General features: G+C 40.0%; 1 protein-coding gene across 1 annotated transcript in view; it reads left to right on the forward strand.

Moving 5' to 3' along the window:
* galnt13 (UDP-N-acetyl-alpha-D-galactosamine:polypeptide N-acetylgalactosaminyltransferase 13) overlaps positions 1 to 10,300 on the forward strand; it is a 36,398-nt gene extending 26,098 nt beyond the window's left edge. The window contains 1 exon segment of the mRNA XM_020651573.3: positions 7,141 to 10,300. Within this exon segment, the coding sequence (XP_020507229.2) occupies positions 7,141 to 7,281 (141 nt within the window). The 3' untranslated portion in view covers positions 7,282 to 10,300.
* Positions 10,301 to 18,869: the final 8,569 nt, after the last annotated feature.

Raw genomic sequence — 18,869 nt, forward strand, 5'->3', positions numbered from 1 at the left:
AACATTGTGTTGTCAAAGAATTTCACTTTGAAGTGGGATTTTTCTCTTATACTACAGTTTTCCAATAGAGGGCTGTAAGCAATGAGACATAACTGTTTATGTGTGGACCTTTAATCAGGAATCAAATTCACAATTTAAAACATCAAGTTCTAAATGTGATGGTCTTGTCATATGGGATGATAAAGATCTGTGAACATCTTGTAAAGTACTGGTAAAAGCAATGAGTAGGGAGACAAATAGGAAAATAAGCTAGCTTGATAAACTACAGTAGCATGAGGAGAAAAGGAAATTTTCCTCCTCACTACTTTAAAAAGTTTTACACAGATTTTGAAATCGTTTTTTTGGGTTATTTAGTCTTTATCAATGATGCGATTGTCAGGGGATATGAGGCTTACATATTTTGATATTTGTGCCTGCTCTCTGATTGGTTATTGCATCCTGTGGCTTTTGTGTAAAGGTGTGTTGTATCATATTGTGCATTTGATTCTTGAAAAAGGTCGATGTCCAGCATATGTCTCTAAAAAAAAAAAACTACTAACAGTTTGAGCAAATTCAACCTTCTTTTTTCTTTAACAACCTTACGTCTCGTACCTCTGATGATTGTCTACGATGAGTTTGAAATAATGAATAACACAGCAGCTTTATCACATTTAATTTTGCAGTAGGCTGATATTGAGTCTCAGTTTGAAATAAAAAAACAGACAGACCTATCGTTCAATTAAATAATAACAAATTAAATCAGTGCTTTAAAAAAGAAAATTATCATCTTTATTAAGCTAATAAGAGTTTCCTGTAGAGAGCAGACCAATTCATTTAACAAGACTTACCTTCACTACCATCTGTCCCTCTTACTCCTGGCTCACCGCAGAAGCACACCTTCCTCCATATCATCACCCAATCATGTCTGACCATCAGCCGCCTGGAGGACGGCACCTACGGGCCCACGGTGGAGTACTGTAACAACAGTCCAATACAAAACTGGATCCTCCACAACTACACCCATGTGGAGGTCGCTAGACACCTCTACTACAGTCCCACTGATTATTTTCTCTGAGCTCCCGATGCTCTGCGGGACTGTGGGGCCTGAGGTGAGCACGTTAGTAGAGATTAGAGCAGATGAAGCGAGTGCTCGTTTTAGCGGTGACGTAGTGATATTTTAGCATTAGCATTGTTTAAACTTAGAATAGATTAGTTTGATCTGTTTGGGTGGAGTTGTTAACTTTTCCTGAAACAGACTGAAATGGATAGTAAGACTTCTTTGTGACCTACAAAAAGCAATAAGGTTATTCATGACAAGATGAAATATTTTTCTGTTTTGTAATTCATCATGCCGGTAGCTGTCAGATGAGTAGAAGGGGCTAGTTAAAGGGATAGTTTGTTGTTTTTTCTGTGGGATTGTGAGGTACTTGTCAATAGTAAGTGTATTAGCCACATGTGATTCCAGTCAGCTCGGCCCTTTTATTGAGAAAACGAGTGCTGGCACAGAAGCTAGGCTATACACACCACTGCAGATGGGGCCATTTGTACCACGTCATTTTGCTCATTTTAGGAAAAACTGATCTAAACTAGATAAGTTTAACGTATATTTACAAATGTTTCCAGTGCTTTACTTTGCAGTTATTAAGGCTGGATGGCATCCAGTTTGAGATTATTTTTAGCAGCAAATGTTAAAAGATTATCCAGATGACACAGCTCCCTTTTACTCTCAAAAGCAGACATTAGTGTTTTTTGATAAGGTGAACATATCATGGGACCATGGGTTGTGTCATTATGCGATACAAAAACAGTGCAGGCAGAAAACTTACTTTCAAGACAAATTTCCATTCGCCTTTTCTGGTTTTCCAAAATGTGAAGAAAGTCCATAAAACACCAGAGTTCAGTACGGCGGGGAGCTCTGGATGGTGAGTGATGCAGACTGCAGGCATATATGTGAGCAGTTTGTATGCTCTTATTCATAAGGTCCTGAAGTACTGTTTATACCAAGTCCCCATCGTAACTCACCGGGTTTGTGGGATCACAGTTTATATACCTGCACCACCAGGTAACTTAGGATCTGTCTTGTCCTCCAGTTTCCACAGAAGTTTCCCCCCTCTCTCTTTCAGACCGGTTGAGTCTCCATCTGCAGAAGCTTTTCATCTGTGTACTCCAATCCATTTAAGTATCCACAGTAAATGACACGTCAGAGTCACTGAAAACATTACTCATTATTTAGTTTGGTTGTATTTGTTGTCTCTTTTGTTACCTGCAGGCCCAAAAAAGTTAATAGGTGCTCTGTAGGCTGAGATGTATGTGTTACACCGAAGAAGTGGCTGAAAAACGTCTCACAAAACTTGCATTTACATTGTCTTTGATTGCTAAGTCGGTTTTTCTTAAATGTTAAATTATAAAATTTGTGGCTAAATAATGTAGTACGAACTTCCTCACCTGCAGCAGTGGATAGCCTAGCTTGTTTGCCGGCACGTCCAGTTACTACGTCCAGTTTTTCAATGAAGGTGCTGAGCTATTGTTTTCAGACATACTGAGGAGACAACATTGATTATACTTTCCACAGCAAATATTCAGAATGATATGTGATTGATTGATGGATGTGACTGTTAAAGCAGGATGAGTTTTTATTTTTATTTTAAATACTACCTGAGGCAAAGAGAAAATAGGTACGGCGTCGGCTTTGTTCACAGGGGAAGCCTCCACTTTAAAGTTCCCCACCGGAGCTTAAATAGAACTTAGTATTTTCCTGTTTTGGAAGGATGAATGCAGATCTTATGATGTTGATCTTTCAGATATTAGTCCGAATGTGAATGAAAATAGTTTCATGGTGTATTAAGTAGCTCATTCCGGTGACCTTTCAGTGGAGGAAACCTATGCAGAGCAGAGCAGAGCCACATTAAGCAATGACGGATGTCCCATCAAGATGGTTCTGTGTATAAAATGCTATCTGCCAGACCTTTAGCTGTTCTTCACACTAAATTAGATCTCATTTAACATTTGTTTTCCAACATAAATATTTTATTTTGATGGGAAAATTCACTGCACTGCCAGCATTTTGCTGAACGATGCCTGAGCTGGAGGACGTGTTTATTTTCGGCTGATTATCTCCGTGCAGGGCTGATTGAAACGGGCTTGCCATTGTGTACAAGTTCTTTTGAAGTGATCCTTCATTGTGAACCTAGCTTTCATGGCCCTGGCCTCTCAGGCTGCTCTCCTTTTGGCCTGAAGCAGCTGTGTACACCGTGTGCCATGTACATATTGTCGAAGCAATGCATTCCAATTATCAGAGCTTTCCACCACTCTGCCTGCTTATTTACATACTTTTTGTAAAGAAGGTTTTTTGGCTCAGCATTTCTGTCACTCAGGTTTGTTATTCTGCTGCTATTCAGTCCTCTCTGTCTGCCTCTCGTTTTCTCTGTCGCCAACTTTTTTTCTGCTGAGTTATAGCCAGTTTGCACCTTGGAGTCCTGTACTGTTGTGTCTTTTAAAAAGCTAAAGAGACATTTCTCTCTAGCACATCTCAGTTTTTGCGACCAAGCAGGGTAAATTGGGTAAGAAACTCCCAAGGCTGCTGGTGTGTTTCAGAGCAGCGACAGTAAAGTGACCTGCTGTTAGATGGCCTGATTTGTTGTTCCCTCTCCGAGGTCCTTGTGGCATAGCTGGCTCCAGAGGAGAACATGTACACAGGAGCGGGCGAACCATTAGTGCAAATGAGACTGTTGCCTGACTCTGCCGAGAGACAAAAGAAATCCGCTGGTTTTGTATTTCCCACAAAAGACGTCCTCGCCCTCTAGATGTTCCTCCAGTGTCAGCACAAGATCACATCAAACAGGAACTCTTTTGCCTTTCAGCAAGTCCAGCATGCTGCTTGGTGACAAAGAGGATAATGCTCCTCAGCCCGGCCTCGTGGTTAGAAACCATCCTCATTTAATTAGCCAGTCTCAGCTGTGCACACACTCAGCAACTCGCTCCGGAGACGCTGGTTGGTTTGCTGGGAGGCTTAGATAGGAGTTTTCTCTGCCCCAGAGGAGCTGTGAAATAATTATGAGCAAAGGACAGGACCTCCACATTTCTAGTATTTTCATTAAATGTGGAGTATTTTTTTTAACCAGCCGTCGTCGTTATACTTTCTCTCCGTCATCTCGGCTACTAGAGTGGGTTTGGATCCTTGAACGAGAGGATGAAATAGTGTTTTCATCACTGCCTCTGTGAGGTTGTTATCATTTATAGATTAGATCTAATTCCAGATACGAGAAGCTCCATGCATGAATAAGTCTTAAAGAAAAGTATTTGTTGATTATTCTGCAGTGTAATTTTCCCATTGAATATTGTTTCATTTTTTCTCTACTTGTCCTTGAAACTAGGGAGGGATGACTCTTCCTTTGTCTGAGTTGTAGAATATTTTTTCTTATTTTTAAAACCTCTCCAGTGTAGAGCCACTTTATTGTTCTGTCTTGTTTTTTAGCAGGTGTGGAAGGTCGAGCGCCACCTGCTCTCTTTGTTCTTGTTTTGTTTGAACAAATGTGCCTGTAGGGCCGTCTGCAATGTGTACTTCAGAAAAGGTGTGTGTGTGTGTATGTGTGTTTGTGTGTGTGTGTACCTCTTTGTATCCAGTCAGGGGATATCAGACCCTTGTGTTTAATAGCTTAAGATCAAACATGGCCTGAGCGTCTGTGTGTGCTCATTAGGCTGACTATCCTCTGCCAACAGTCACAGCACAGTCTAGTTGTAATGAAAAATTGTGTCATAACCACAGATACATCATACCTATGTGTATGTATTAGTATGTAGTTTGTTTACATCTATGTGTTTAATGTATGCTATGCTATTTAGTTTGAAAAAATAACCCCCAAGATAGCAGCGAGCAGACCCGTGAAACAGGTCATTACTCATTTGTGATCAAAAGCATTTAACAAATTAACCAATAGAACTAATCAAGTTGTAAATTACAACTGATGAAAACAGAATTTTTATTTTTAATTAAATTTCCCCTATTTTATCATGGCATTGTTTTCCTCAGCAGAGTCATTTTCCTTATGCACCAACTTCATCTGAGCTGCTTCTCTGCATGTGATCATTACGACCAGAAAAGCAACTCAAGTGAGGATCCAAATTGCGGAAGCGTGTTTCTTCTGAGGGAATGAGCATAAATGGTTAATCAAGGCCATTGAGAGCTCTCTTCCAGTTGTGTGTGTGTGTGTGTGTGTGTGTGTGTGTGTGTGTGTGTGTGTGTGTGTCAGGACCACTCGGGTGGTGTTATCTCTGGATCCTCTGAGGCAGATAGCCACAGTTGTATGTGGTTCACTCTCTCGTGTGGTGCTCGGGTTGAGCTCATCACAACAGGTGTGTTGTTTGCAGTCTTGACATTTTAAAAGCCAGTATTCCGTGTTCTGTTCTCGCCGCTCTACGGGATGAAACTGACAAAACACAGGACAAGTGAGGAGGAGACGACAGTGTGAGGAGAGATGCAATGTGACAGGGATTTACATCTTAATGGTTCTGATCTCAAAACTACCTAAATTAAAAATGATTCAATGATCCGATATTACATATAAATGTTTTAACATTGATACATACGTCATCTATATTTATGATATTGTGTGGAATTCAGTTAATGAGAAGTATATGAGCGAGAATATTGATAAAGCTTGAGGATTATATGAAGCAAAACAAGGATCATAAAGTGATTTCTAGAAGCTCAAGTCTTGCTGTAGAGTTCCTCCCATTACCTTCCCCTTTAAGATCAGTGGCCTTGATGCTCACAGTGGATGTAGTGTGGCATCCATTTGTCGTGAGAAGTGAGTCTTTCTTGTGTGGGGTTATGAAAAACTTTGAGGATTAACGGTGGACTTAATGGAGCACAGGTTTCCAGGAGTTGCTAAGTTACAGTAGTGAGCGGTTTAAAGGTAAAAATAATTCCTTTGTGTTGTGTTTGCTGCCATGACAGATTAAGAACCCATTTTATGCGATGTCATTCAAGGGTCTGTCAATGGTGCTCCTCTTGTTAATTAGCTGGCTTTGTTTGCAGGTATGAGCACGAGTTAAACCAAAAGATCCGAGCAGTTTCCTGACTATGATTCTAATGGAGGCTGTACTCCTCCAAGCGGGCGGCCTGGGTTCAAATCCAACCTGTGGCTCCTTTCCCGCATGCCATTCCCCACTCTCTCTCTCTCCCTGATTTCTGACTCTATCCACTGTCCTATCTCTCGAATAAAGGTACAAAAAGCCAAAAAATAAACCTTTAAGCTTGCCTGAATGGGACCCAATGATTCCACCAGAGCGTATTCGTCTTGTTTCCATGTGAGACTAAAACCTGCTGGAATTAAATCCCTGGTTAAATCCACCATCATTTTAGAAACATTTTTTTTTTCTTTGGCTCAAACATCTTTATTAACCATTTTTGTCTCATCATTGAAAAAAGGCGTAGAATCTGTTTGTAAAACCAAAAGTCATAGGAGCTATAGACTAGCATGGTGGTATTGGTACAAATAGAAACTGTTTCACATTAGAGCATTTCATTCGATTGTCCATGAATGTCTGAAGTACCGCTGAACTCGGCTGTAAACAAAAGCAGTAGGTGCTGGTTTCAGTCTTTCTGATGTTGAGAAATGGATTTTTTTTAGCACTTTCTTTATTCTCAGAGAAATCTTTTGTATAAAGTGGCGATGACAACAGTCTTCACACAAACAGGAGCCTCCATTCTCCCAGCAGCCTCAGAGCATGTTGTGTTGTATAAGGGTTCACGACTTCAACTTTTTTCTCGACAAGAAAATCCTGCTCTCTTGATGTTCCTATTGTTTTTTTTGTTTGTTTTTTTTTTGCTTGCTTCTGCTGCAGTTACCAAGTGCAACAAGCCCGGGCCATTTACCGTGTTGAGAGGTATTTTTTGTGAAATGTGGGAAATCAATAGTTGAAGTAGAAGTTGATGTGTGTGTCTGTGAAGGTTTTAGTCATCCAGGTGGATTCAAGTTCCTCGAGGAAAGAGCTGATGCACAGTCAATTAGGCAGGTTGATGGAAAGCATAACTCTTCACACCACATAAAAAAACAAACCGTAGGAAGGAATTTATTTATTTATTTGCAAAAAGAAAAAGGCTTATTCGTCTATTAACGTTTCACTTCTTTATCTTTTTCTCCTCCCCTCTGCCTGCAGCGTCTCACCCTGCTGCACGTGAACAGCAACCAGTGTTTGGACATGCCGACTGAGGAGGACAAGATGGTCCCCACCCTGAGAGACTGCAATGACAGCCGCTCTCAGCAGTGGTTGCTCCGTAACATGACTCTGAGCATCTGATCTCCCACCTCTCTGCCCCCCCCCCCCCCCCCCCCCCCCAAACAACAACACTCTGTCCTCATCCTAACCAGTCCTGGCTCTCCAAACCCTGAACAGGTGGCTCTTAACCACGCACATCATCCGCCTCTTCCTGTAACAGCCAAATGCAGAGATCCAGGCAGGCAGCGGCTTAACTTCCTCGATGGAGGCGTCTCCTTTTACAGATTATGCGAGAGGCTGCACCTGCCCCGTCATGTGACACGGTGAGCCGTAGCTTTTGGGGGGACCTCGTGTCGAAGGGAGGGGAGAACGATGTGCAAGGTCTATGCATGGAGAACATGAAAATCAAAGCACTCGCACGGTGTCGGACCAGCTGCTAGCCAAGCATCCCCCATGCTGCTCGGACTGCCGGACAAAATGTAACAGAAGAGCATCACTGAGAAGGCATGTTTCTGAGATGGTCTGTGAATTACCTCCTTGTGCCGTGTACATGCAGTGCATCATTGTCCACTGTACACGATACAATCTAAAAGCAGGACTGTTGTATTAAAGCTGCTGCTCCTCCTCTTTCCATATCAGTGTCGGAGTTACATTCAACAGGAGAGTGATTGAGAGCCTGACCAATTCAAGTTAAAATATCAGAAGATTATAGTTTCTGCAGGCTGATATTTCCATTTAAAGTCAAACTGAAATTGTATTAATTTAATTTAATTTTCATTTTAATGTAAAAACTATGAATTATGATACTACAGCCTTTGTTTGTTTTTCTTCAACTTGAAACATATCTAGCTAAATCAACAGGGGCTTACATTGTATTTCACACTGTAGATAAGATAGCCCGCATTAGATGTCCTTTTTTAAATGGGTATAGTTGTGGTGTTAGAAAAAGTCCAGAAGCTTTGAAAAGTCCTCTAATCTGAGCACTCTATCATCCCTGTAGTCCACCAGGGACATTGTGTGACAAATGAAGACCTTATGCCCGTACATAAGGTTGCTGTAGCCTCTTGGTTTAAAGAGTGAAGCCAATGTGGAAGTGCCTTAAACCTGCATTCTTTCTAATGGCCAGCAGGAGGCAGAATAAGATTCAGTTAAAAAAGTTAGTCAACAATAAAGCAGGTTCTTAAGGGTTACTGAAAAGTTTGCTGCCACAGTTATTGACATATTTTAGTCATAGTTAGAAAGGGTAAACAAGTTGCAATCCAAACAAGGGAGATAGTAATGGCCAAAATGTCCCTCCAAAACAATATTTCAAAAACCAGTGATGTCCTTATGGCACCACTTTCTTCTCATTTAAAGCCTTTTGTAACATACACACTTTACTGTTGTTCACCCCTACACAGAATTTGGTCCATTTGTAAGACAGTACAAAAGTGTGATTACGGTCAGTACAAAGAATTCATATCACATGTAAACATAATCAATAAAAGCATGTATTGTTTTGGTAACTAGAGAAGAGTTTTTTTGTAAAACTAGATTTCAGTTTGACTTTAAGGAGAACAATCTTTGCTGGCATTATTGCATACATTTAGTTAAGTTTCAAACGTTTGAACATGAATACATTTGTTATCAAGAAACTTTTAAATTACATCAAACATATCTTTCCTGACGTGTTTTGTTCATTACTGCCTGACACGTTGAAAGATAGTGACACATTATTGATAAGCCAATATCAGCCTGTTTAATGGTTGGGCTCTAGCTGTTAGCTTGTATTTCTTCAGACGTTTTGGAGGGTAAACATTTAGATCGCAAGGCAAGAGTGCAGCTATAACATCCTCCCCTTTTTTATTTAAAAACATGCTATTCAGTGAAACAGAATGTATGTTACAGAAGAAAATATGAGGCAGCTCTTTGGATGGACATGTGGTATTTATTACTGATTGTTAAAGAAGTGAATATTGTGGCTGTTGGCGATAGAACAAGATATGAAATGAATGTAAGAGTGTTTCCAAGATGATCATGACAATGACCTGATATAGTGTAACTCTGTGTTATCAAGGCAACCTGTGAGCTACATAACAAAACACATCACCTTTATCAGTTACTAAAGGGTTCAGGTTTCTGATTCTGAGATGTTTGTCCAATCCTTCTCACACCTTGAGAAATCATGATGTCTTGAGCCACATAGTTACTTGTGCCTTTAGAACGTTTTTTGAATGCTGTTGTTGATTTTTAGATGATTTGGTTTATTTTGTTAATGAAATTGGGGATTGATTATTTTCATCTGTTTGTTTTAAGTATAAAAACTACTTCATACTCATTGAAATAATTGGCATATCTCATGACTTCATAAAGATAATCTTATCCTATATGATCAAACATTTGGTCATTACCTTAGGTATGTCAAGACTCACCAGTCATTCATGCAGGCATGGCAGGTTTCACAACATAGCTGATCAGGATCAGACAACAATGTGTTATTGTACACAGTGTTGTTATATCACCACTGTTGTTGTTGTTGTTGTTGTACATACAGAACCAGTTATTTTTTTAAGATGCTGTAAAACTTGAACACTCCTCGGAGAAAAAGAAATTGAATGGTAAAAATATCACGAGGTATTGCAGTGGTTCATTTTGAATTGTGGTATTAAAAACCAGTGCTTACCTCGGGTTTTTGAAATTGCGGCGTATTTCGGAAATCATCATCGGCCCCATGAAACCAATTCTCAGACTACCTAAAGGACCTTAGGCGAGCATACACGAGGGAGCAACTAACGGTGAAACATTATCAATGCTGCTTGAATGCTGAATTCTTGCCAAGAGCCTGGTCTGCATTCAGACTGAAATTCAATCACCTCTTTCTTAATACGTTAACACATTTATTGTTTTTGATTATCTTAAAGTGCATGGTGTTTAAATAGGAATGTAATGTTTCAATGTACTGTTTGCAAAGTGATGTTTCCTGTTTGTACATTTTGCCTTTTTTTGTAGAAAAACTGAACATAGATTTAGCATTAATTTCAGTGTGAAGCAACTGATGTACATGTGAACACTAGCACATCACACCAATGCATCAGTGGTTTAATAAAACCTTGTTCTTGAAGCTTTTAAGACCCCTGCACATCTCATTACCCGGCCTCAGTGTGTGGGCTTTAAAGGTGGTTAATGACAGTCGCTCTTTTATGGTGACCAAAGGACAGACTGTACATGTAAAACATGATGCCATAAGAGAAACGTCGTATTGGGTGTTTTTTTTTTTCTCCTGTCTCCTTAGGCTCCTCGATCGTTAGCTGATGGTGGTAAATCTGACACAACTCAATGAAGAACAGAAGGTAGCTCATTACTAACACTTGAATTGTGAACGTTATAGGGCTAAAACTAATTACTTTCATCACATCATTAATCTGTCAATATTTTGATCAACACATTAATATTTTCTTCTGTGAAATGTCAAAACAATATGTAATCCAACAATTTAAGAAGCTGCAGCAGGTGGGATTTTTTCTTGACAATGACTTTGGCTATTCATTTATCAAACTTACTGATTCATTTCTCTTGATTGAATAATTGATCAACCAAAAAGTTTGACATTTTGGGAAATGTCAAAGTATTTACAAGAGTTGGATGAAAAATATTTCACAACCTGTATCACTATGATACATTTAAAACTGTGAGGCTCAACTGGTTAGCTTATTGGTTCTATTAAAAACTACAAGACGGGTTGGGTTTTAGCTCAGTGGGTGGAGTGGGCATCATGGTCCTTATTGAACCGGTTGCAGGTTTGACATCCTGGTGCTGTTGGGTGCATGTGATCCTCAACTCTTTCCCCTCATTTCTTGTCTGTCCAAAGCTGCCCTATCTCATCCAGCTGAAAAATGAAAGCCACAAAATAAAATCTTTAAAAAAATTAAAAAAAAGCTATAAGGCACAATTGTTTAGCTTATATAAAAGTAAAGACTGGAAAACGTTGACCAGGTCTTGTTAAAAGGCATAAAAACTATCACCATTAACTAAAGTAATTTATAAACCCTTAATGTATCTAAAACCAAAGTGTATAACACAAATGCTCCTAGCTAAGCCAACAAGAGGTTCTTCAAATAATGTATTATTTTTTATTTTTTTTTCTACATTACAAATGAATATCTTAGCTAAAAGACTAGAAACAGATAGCTTGCTTGTGATGACAGCTTAAAGGGATACTTCACCCATTTGCATTAAGCTTTGTATCATTAGAAACCTGGTAGTATTTTTGAATGGTCGTGCATCCCGCCCTCATTTTCCCCTGAGATGGGAAATCTTTGTATTTCTGAGTCTAAAAAGGAGCTTCCAGTGATGCAAAAATCGTCACTGGAAGCTGTTGCGATTAGCGGGGTGAAACTACAACGCTAGTTCCTCATATTTTCGACCACTGAAGCTACAGACCAATCACAGATCAGTGGGTGGGAACTCACTCCCAGAATCGAAACTTAACGTCCGCCATATTGCTTGGTATGCTAACAGGCTCTATGGAGAAAGCTGATAATGGCCAAAAAATAAATATAGCGGGAGATGGCTGCTGCCGACAGGCCGGTCTTGTGTTTTGGCTTGCCTGTCGGCGGCGGTGAGGACGAGGAGCCGGGGCCGGCTCGAGCTGGGGTGGACTGGTAGTGTCGGTGCTCTCACTGTTTGTCTATGGACACTGACATAGAGTCTGTTTTCTGACAGGAATTTCCAAGATACCAATTCCTTCTGGAAGAAATCTCGGAATCAGTTGAGGAAACGGCCTCATGTGTTGAAGTAAATATGTCTGTAAACCTGACGTTAGTGGGAGTGGCCTGCGGTGCTGTGCATTCTGGGATTTGGTGTCTTTCATGCACATGAGCCAAAAAGACACTTTCTGCCTTTTCTCAGCCAAGAAGACACCAACTTCAAAATGTATTTCACATTTCTACTACATATATGACCCAATGTCAATACAGATTCATGTTTCAACGGGTGAAGTATCCCTTTAAAAGAAATCGAGTACTTCTTCCCTTCAGTGATTAATCAGTATTTCTATCTTCATAAAAACATGATGAATAAAAACATGCTAGCTCCCAAACTTCCATTCTTTATACTAAGTTAGGTTAACAAGCTGGTTCTTATATTTAGTGTACAAAAATGATGAAGATTCTGCATGTCTGTAGGTTAAATATATGCTAAAGCTAACAAACTACAACTGGTTAGCTCAAGGTCAATGTTGTCTTTATTGTCCCTGTGAGAGGGCTTTTTGTTTTACAGTCAGCAGTAAAAAATTATTATACATTTATCCAGCCAACAATAAAGTCAACATAAAAAGACACTAAAATAAGTAAAAGTCCATAAATGAATAAAAAAGGTTAAAAAGTTTTAAAAAAGTCACAATTAGCCTAGCATATCTTTTTATCAGTTTAAGACTGCAAGCATCTAGCCTGGCTTATTGGAACATACTGTCAAACTTCTACTTAAGATTTTCATATAAAATCTATCTTTCTTAATTAAGAAACAAGGTTTGACAGAAACATGCTAGCTGTGGTTTCCCTCTACTCCAAAATGCAAAGACAAGCTAACATGTTAGTTCTTGTTGTTATAATTATTTTATTATATAATAAAACGATTGCTTTTGCATTTTTCCCTCAAGCTACACATTTAACCATCTAATAACTTAAGCTATACATTAGCCCAAAGTAAAATGACGTCACCTAAATTTATTGTAATATTTTACCTAAAGCACAAGCTGTGTGTATTCTACAGGACTCAGGGAAAAGTAATCCCTTTTTAATAAATCACATTCATACTTCAAATATACTTAATATTTTAATTTCCTTAAGTCTTTATACATATTTGTTTACCTCTCAGAGGTTGCAGAAGTATTAGTTGTTGCTGTGGAGCTGACAATACATCAGCGCCTCACCACATTCTCAGAAGGGAGCCTGGCTGTGGTTTCAGACAGTCTCACACCTGTTGTAAGCACAAGCCAGACTGGTTAACTGGGCCTGGGAGGATAAGATAGTGGGTCTGTGGCCGGGCCAGAGGAGTCCATTAACGCGTGTGATGCTTTAAAATAAAAGCCCTAATGGAGGCCTTATCTGAGGCTCGCTGTGGCTTTAGGAGCTTGTACGTGATCAGAGCTTCTCACCATGGAGGCTGCACAGTGCCTGGGTTCATTTAAGCCCAGGAAACATAGAACTGCGGCTATGTATTAAACCTTTTAACACATACTGTGCATCTCCGGTGCCCAGGGATCTTATTACATGCTGTCTAATTCTCTTATTTTATTCAGTTAAGCCCTTAAGTTAGTCAAGTGTTTCAATTGTTTTTCTTCAAAATGTTCATAGGGTCTTGAGAAGCCAGAGGTAAAAAGAGAGCAACATAGTTTCTTCTCTTATTTGGAAATTGAAAATTTTATTCATTCATTTTTTTCAACCTCATTCTGTGTCACTGTGGTTACATAAGGCTAGAACAATGAAAAGTTCAAATTTTGTTTTCTGTCACAAGTTTCTCAAATCTTTACTTATAGCTCCTGTGAGGAGTTTTTTTGTTGATTTTGAAACGATTACTTGAGTACTCGTTGAGGCCATTGTTCGAATAACATTTCAGTATTCCCGCACTGGTGCATGCTTTGTCTTAATCTACGGTAGTTCAGCTCAGCAAGTGTTATAGGAACCATGTCAGTCATGAATTAAAATGACTGGTTAGATGGTTAACCACATGTACTTAAGGGGATACTTCACCCGTTTAAACATGAATCTGTATTGACATTGGGTCATATAGAAATGTGAAATACATTTTGAAGTTCTTGGGCAAGAAAAGGCAGAAAGTGTCTTTTTGGCTCGCGGATGAAAGACACCAAATCCCAGAATGCACAGCACGGCAGACCACATAAGGCCGTTTCCTCAACAGATTCCTGCGGCCAGCGGCTTCTCCATAGAGCCTGTTAGCATAGCTTCCAAGCAATATGCCGGACGTTAAGTTTCGATTCTGGGAGTGAGTTCCCACCCACTGATCTGTGATTGGTCTGTAGCTTCAGTGGTCGAAAATATGTGGAACTAGCGTTGTAATTTCACCCCGCTAACCGCAACAGCTTGCGATGATGCAAAATGACGATTTTTGTGTCACTGGAGGCTCCTTTTCAGACTCAGAAATACAAAGATTTCCCATCTCGGGAAAATGAGGGCGGGATGCGCGACCATTCAAAAATACTACCAGGTATCTAATGATACAAAGATTAATGCAAATGGGTGAAGTATCTCTTTCAAGGACAAGGTGAAACCAGCGGAGACAGACAATGGGCAGTGTTACAATTATTGGCTAGTCGCTAACCCTGTTATCATGATGACAGAGCAGAGAAGGTCAGCCTGCTTATAACACAAATAGTGACTGTATATGCTCCCATTAAGTTTTGTGGCACTTACAAATTTAGCTCTCTGTGCAGCATATCAATTTCCTGATCTTTATTGAAACTACGTCAAATTGCATCTTCCAATTCAAATAAAATAATCTCAAAACTTCCAGGAGCTGGTCACATTTGCCGAGCCAGAGTACAAGCCATCATCATGGCGAAAAAAAACTATGAGAATGAAAAAGATGTATGAGGAAAGCGTGGCAGAATTAAGGGCTAATTTGTAAGCTCTCACCACAGAGTCATATGTTACCATCATTTGTTGTTTCGATCAGAACTAGGATTTGAAGACCACTGTACAAACAACCACCACAGAAAACATAGCAGACCACCTCAAAGAAGCTGCCAGGGAGTTGAAAAAAGGTACAGTAAAAAAATGTGATTCGTGAGTAATTCATAACATGGAGTAATAGAGCTACACACACTTGTTTTCAACCTCGTTTTTTTAGTTTAAAAGGAGATTTGAGGCATGAATACCACAATGTTAGTAATATAATAAGTGCAGGGCTTATGAAGGCAGGGCTTACAGCCGTGTAGCAATACAAGATGATGAATGGAATCTGCTGACTCATTTTTGTTTGGTTAATGCCAGTCATTTAGTGCAATTTGGTTCCCAGTATAATATGTAAATGTAAATAAAAGATAATTGGCTATACAGAGATATGTCAGTAGGTTGAGTTTTTTCTTCAATCTAGGCAATGGGAAAACACAGAGAGTTTCTTGTTTTTCTAACCCTGCTCTCAATTGTAGCTTTTTTCGCTGATACTCTTCTCCAGGGCAGCGTTCAAGGACACAGGAGCAGGAATTGAACCTCTTACCTCCTTGTTATGTGATTGTCTTGCTAACCTATTTCCATTAGACCTTCATGACAAGAAGCTCTCAACGCTTTCCGTGCCTCGACTTTAAATACAAGGCTATACATTTTCTGTCCTGTTTCTCCAAGAGTCCTCCGTTGTGCCTGATTGTACGCCTGTTCTCCTCTCTGCCCCTGTTCAATACATGGGGATCCATCAACTAAGTGAATCCAATAATGGGTAGCAGTGTGGGGAAGGAGGGGGGGGTTATCAACTCTGTGGATGTGCCTTTTCTTCTCACAGGGGAACAGAGGAAAAATCCTTCTCTTAATTGTTGAGGGAACCTGACGTTCCAAAGCGCCTGCATTGAAAAGCAGCTTTAATTAGAGATGGTTTGAGGCCGGTTTCTTAGCGGGGGTCAGATCTACTGCCAAAGGAGGCACACACACACAGACACATATATACACTCACAGCATAATGCACAGTACCTGTTCTCAAATGTACACATCCAGCCAGCCTGGGTATCCAACTTAGACATTTCTGATGTATGCTTGCAATCTCTTGAGTAATTTTTATTGATTTGCAGGGAGGAAGTGGCTCTAACAAGCTTCTCCTATGTGATAATCTCCTTTTAGTCGACGAAAGCGGTGATTAGGAGGAGGGGCCCTGCTGCTTTCAACTGTAATTGTGGAGTAATCAATCATCAATCTCCAGGAGCTGCTCTGCAAAACACTCCTGCTCAGATGCTATTTTTGACCACAGCGACAACTAATAAGATCTGGAGGACAGAAAAAACACAAGACTGCTCCAGAAAAATCTATGCATTTGCTCTCTTAGTGGACCTAAGATAATACCTCATCATCTGACATGCATATAAGAGGCTATAAGAGGCATCATCCTTGTTATTAGACGCTGTTTGCCTCCACTGAGGGTTCAGTCTGAGGTTGAACGCTGCAGCTTCTTTCACAATCACTCGCGAACAGCTGTAATGTTCTTTGATTACCACAAGATGCTGACAACCTCAAAAGTCCCTCAGAGGCTCCAGATTCTGACCCAATTGCTGCACCCCCATGGAGTCACTGGTTTTAGAGATGCTGCTCCGCTCAGCCACCACATGGTTTCACATAACATGCCAAGCATGAAGGCAAAGGCTGTTAGTGCATCCAGCATCCAGCGAGCATGCCTCCGATCACGTTAAAAGCTTTGCAGGATGAGAACATCCGCGTGCATGTCTTTCATAAGAAGAGGATTGTTTGTTCAAAATGTAAAAATCAATACTGTTGCAGAAAATTATGGCTTGAGACATTTTTTTTTGTAAGTGAGGACGTTGTAAATTTGTGAGAGGGGGAACAAGAAGAACAAATCCATCAAAGCCAACATCAAAGCTGAGACGGTTTTCCCTGCTCGGCTCCTGATTGTAGAGATTATGAAGGGAAGATGGAGAATTAGAGAAGATTGTCTGAAGTGATTGGCTGATCTTGCAGAATGACCTCAAGTGCTATTCTGACTCGTTCAGAGAGCAGGACGAATGCATCTCATGTCCTACATCGCGCTGATTAGATTAATAAATCAATCCTCATCCTCACCAGCCCATCGGGTTTCTGCTGGGGCTATTTTTATGAATAAGGGTCACCGAAGACCAGAAAAGTATTTCTGATTATTGACTAATGGAAGTTTGACATGCACTGTTGCAAGATATGAAAACAAATACAAGGTGTTGTTCGATGATGGTGATTAAAAATGTTGAAAAAAGAAGCCGATGTCTGCCTTTCTTTTTTTACTTTGTACAGAAAAAGAAGTGCAGAAAAAGAAGTGCAGAAAATTCAGCCGTTTTCAGACAGAACCTCATCTACATATATTCTAATTTATTGCACAGTGTTACACATCAGCTGCCTCCTGGTGTGTGACAAGAACAAGCCTGGACCTTCACCTCTCTCTTGTATTAAGCTGTCAGAGATAAAGCCTTTGTGGTGAGCAGGCTGAAAGGAGAATTTCTGCAGGGTGAGTGATGTTTGAATGATGCTTCAAAAAAAGGGTTTATTTATGCAGATTGTGAAAAACATGGGTGTGTTTTGAAACCACATCACTGTTTGTGGAATTGTCAATAGGATATTATTATTTAAAGGATTAAAAATATACCTTAATGGAAAAGAAAAAAAACAAGAGATGTTATTCATAATGCAAATCTGAATTCAATAGAGTTACATACACTTTACTGATGTTTCAACTAAAAGGCCTGTACTTCCTTTTTCATAAACTTGTTCCCATGAATGTTAAGATCTTACATGATCACATGAACATGATTTTTGCCAAATGAGCAATTTCTTCTTTCCCCCTCTATGTTCTCCTCACTGACTCAAATAGGGCAGCACTTAGTCAGAAAGGGGGTGATGTCATCAACCGAGCCAATCAAAATTAAGTAACATTAAAAAATAATTTGGTAGTTGGTTGATGTAATAAAATCACACCATCACAGTCATGCTGAAACAAAAGTAATGCCAGAAAAATCTTTGTTTTGCATTGACTGGTGCATGGATATTTAAGTCGTAGAGAAAGATTTTAAAACAAAGTTTTGGGCACTTTGAAACCCAAGAACACTAGACAGGAATAGAAAAAAACTGAGTCATCAAACAACCCACTGTATGTTGAATTTAATTGTCTTTTCCAAAAGCACACACACACACACACACACACACACACACACACACACACACACACGAAACCACACACACACACACACACACACACAGCAGACACTTTGACAAGAGCTATAGAAAAACTTTTGAGTAAATATGTGAAAACACAGCAATTAAAACATCTCTGTCTCATGGTGCCGGCTGGATGACTTCCTGGCCAGTCCAAACTAATAGCCTTATTTTCGCTCTGCAAATATGTGAATAGGTTTTCCTCCTCCTAATGAGGGCCAGGATGCATGGTGGATGACCTGTGTCCCCCCTGCACTCATTATAAAAGCACTTGCAAAAGCTGTTACTGATTGTTCACCTGGTAATTATGACGGCCCGGTGACTGATAGGGGAAATCTTGTGCCAGCCGTTCTCCCCTGAAGAGGGCCGGATCCCAGAGCTGCACAGACAACACTTTGGAGGCACATCATTGCTGCACTGAGCTGCCACGCAGTCGTTACATTTGGAAACAGTTATGTCAGGCCTTGGTGCTGTTTTTAGAAGCTTCACTTGTACAGTAAGACACACTGGGCTCAGACTGAACATGAGATCTTGTGCCATAAAACACAGCCAGCGAGGTCCAGGATGAGAGGAGAGGTGATTTCACCTGGAAGCACAACTAATTGATCCCAGTGAGCTTGCCAAAGGATCAGATTGGTTTAAATGAAACCAACCAGCTCCAGAAGTCATTTTGGATTTTAAGATATTGACAGAAGATACTACCTGATTTCTTATTAGGGTATAAAGAAGATTGTTTCATATTCACAAGAGATTTTGGGGGGGGGGGTGGGGGGG

The sequence above is a fragment of the Labrus bergylta genome, chromosome 13 (genome assembly GCF_963930695.1).
Source record: "Labrus bergylta chromosome 13, fLabBer1.1, whole genome shotgun sequence".
NCBI classification, from domain to species: Eukaryota; Metazoa; Chordata; class Actinopteri; order Labriformes; family Labridae; genus Labrus; species Labrus bergylta.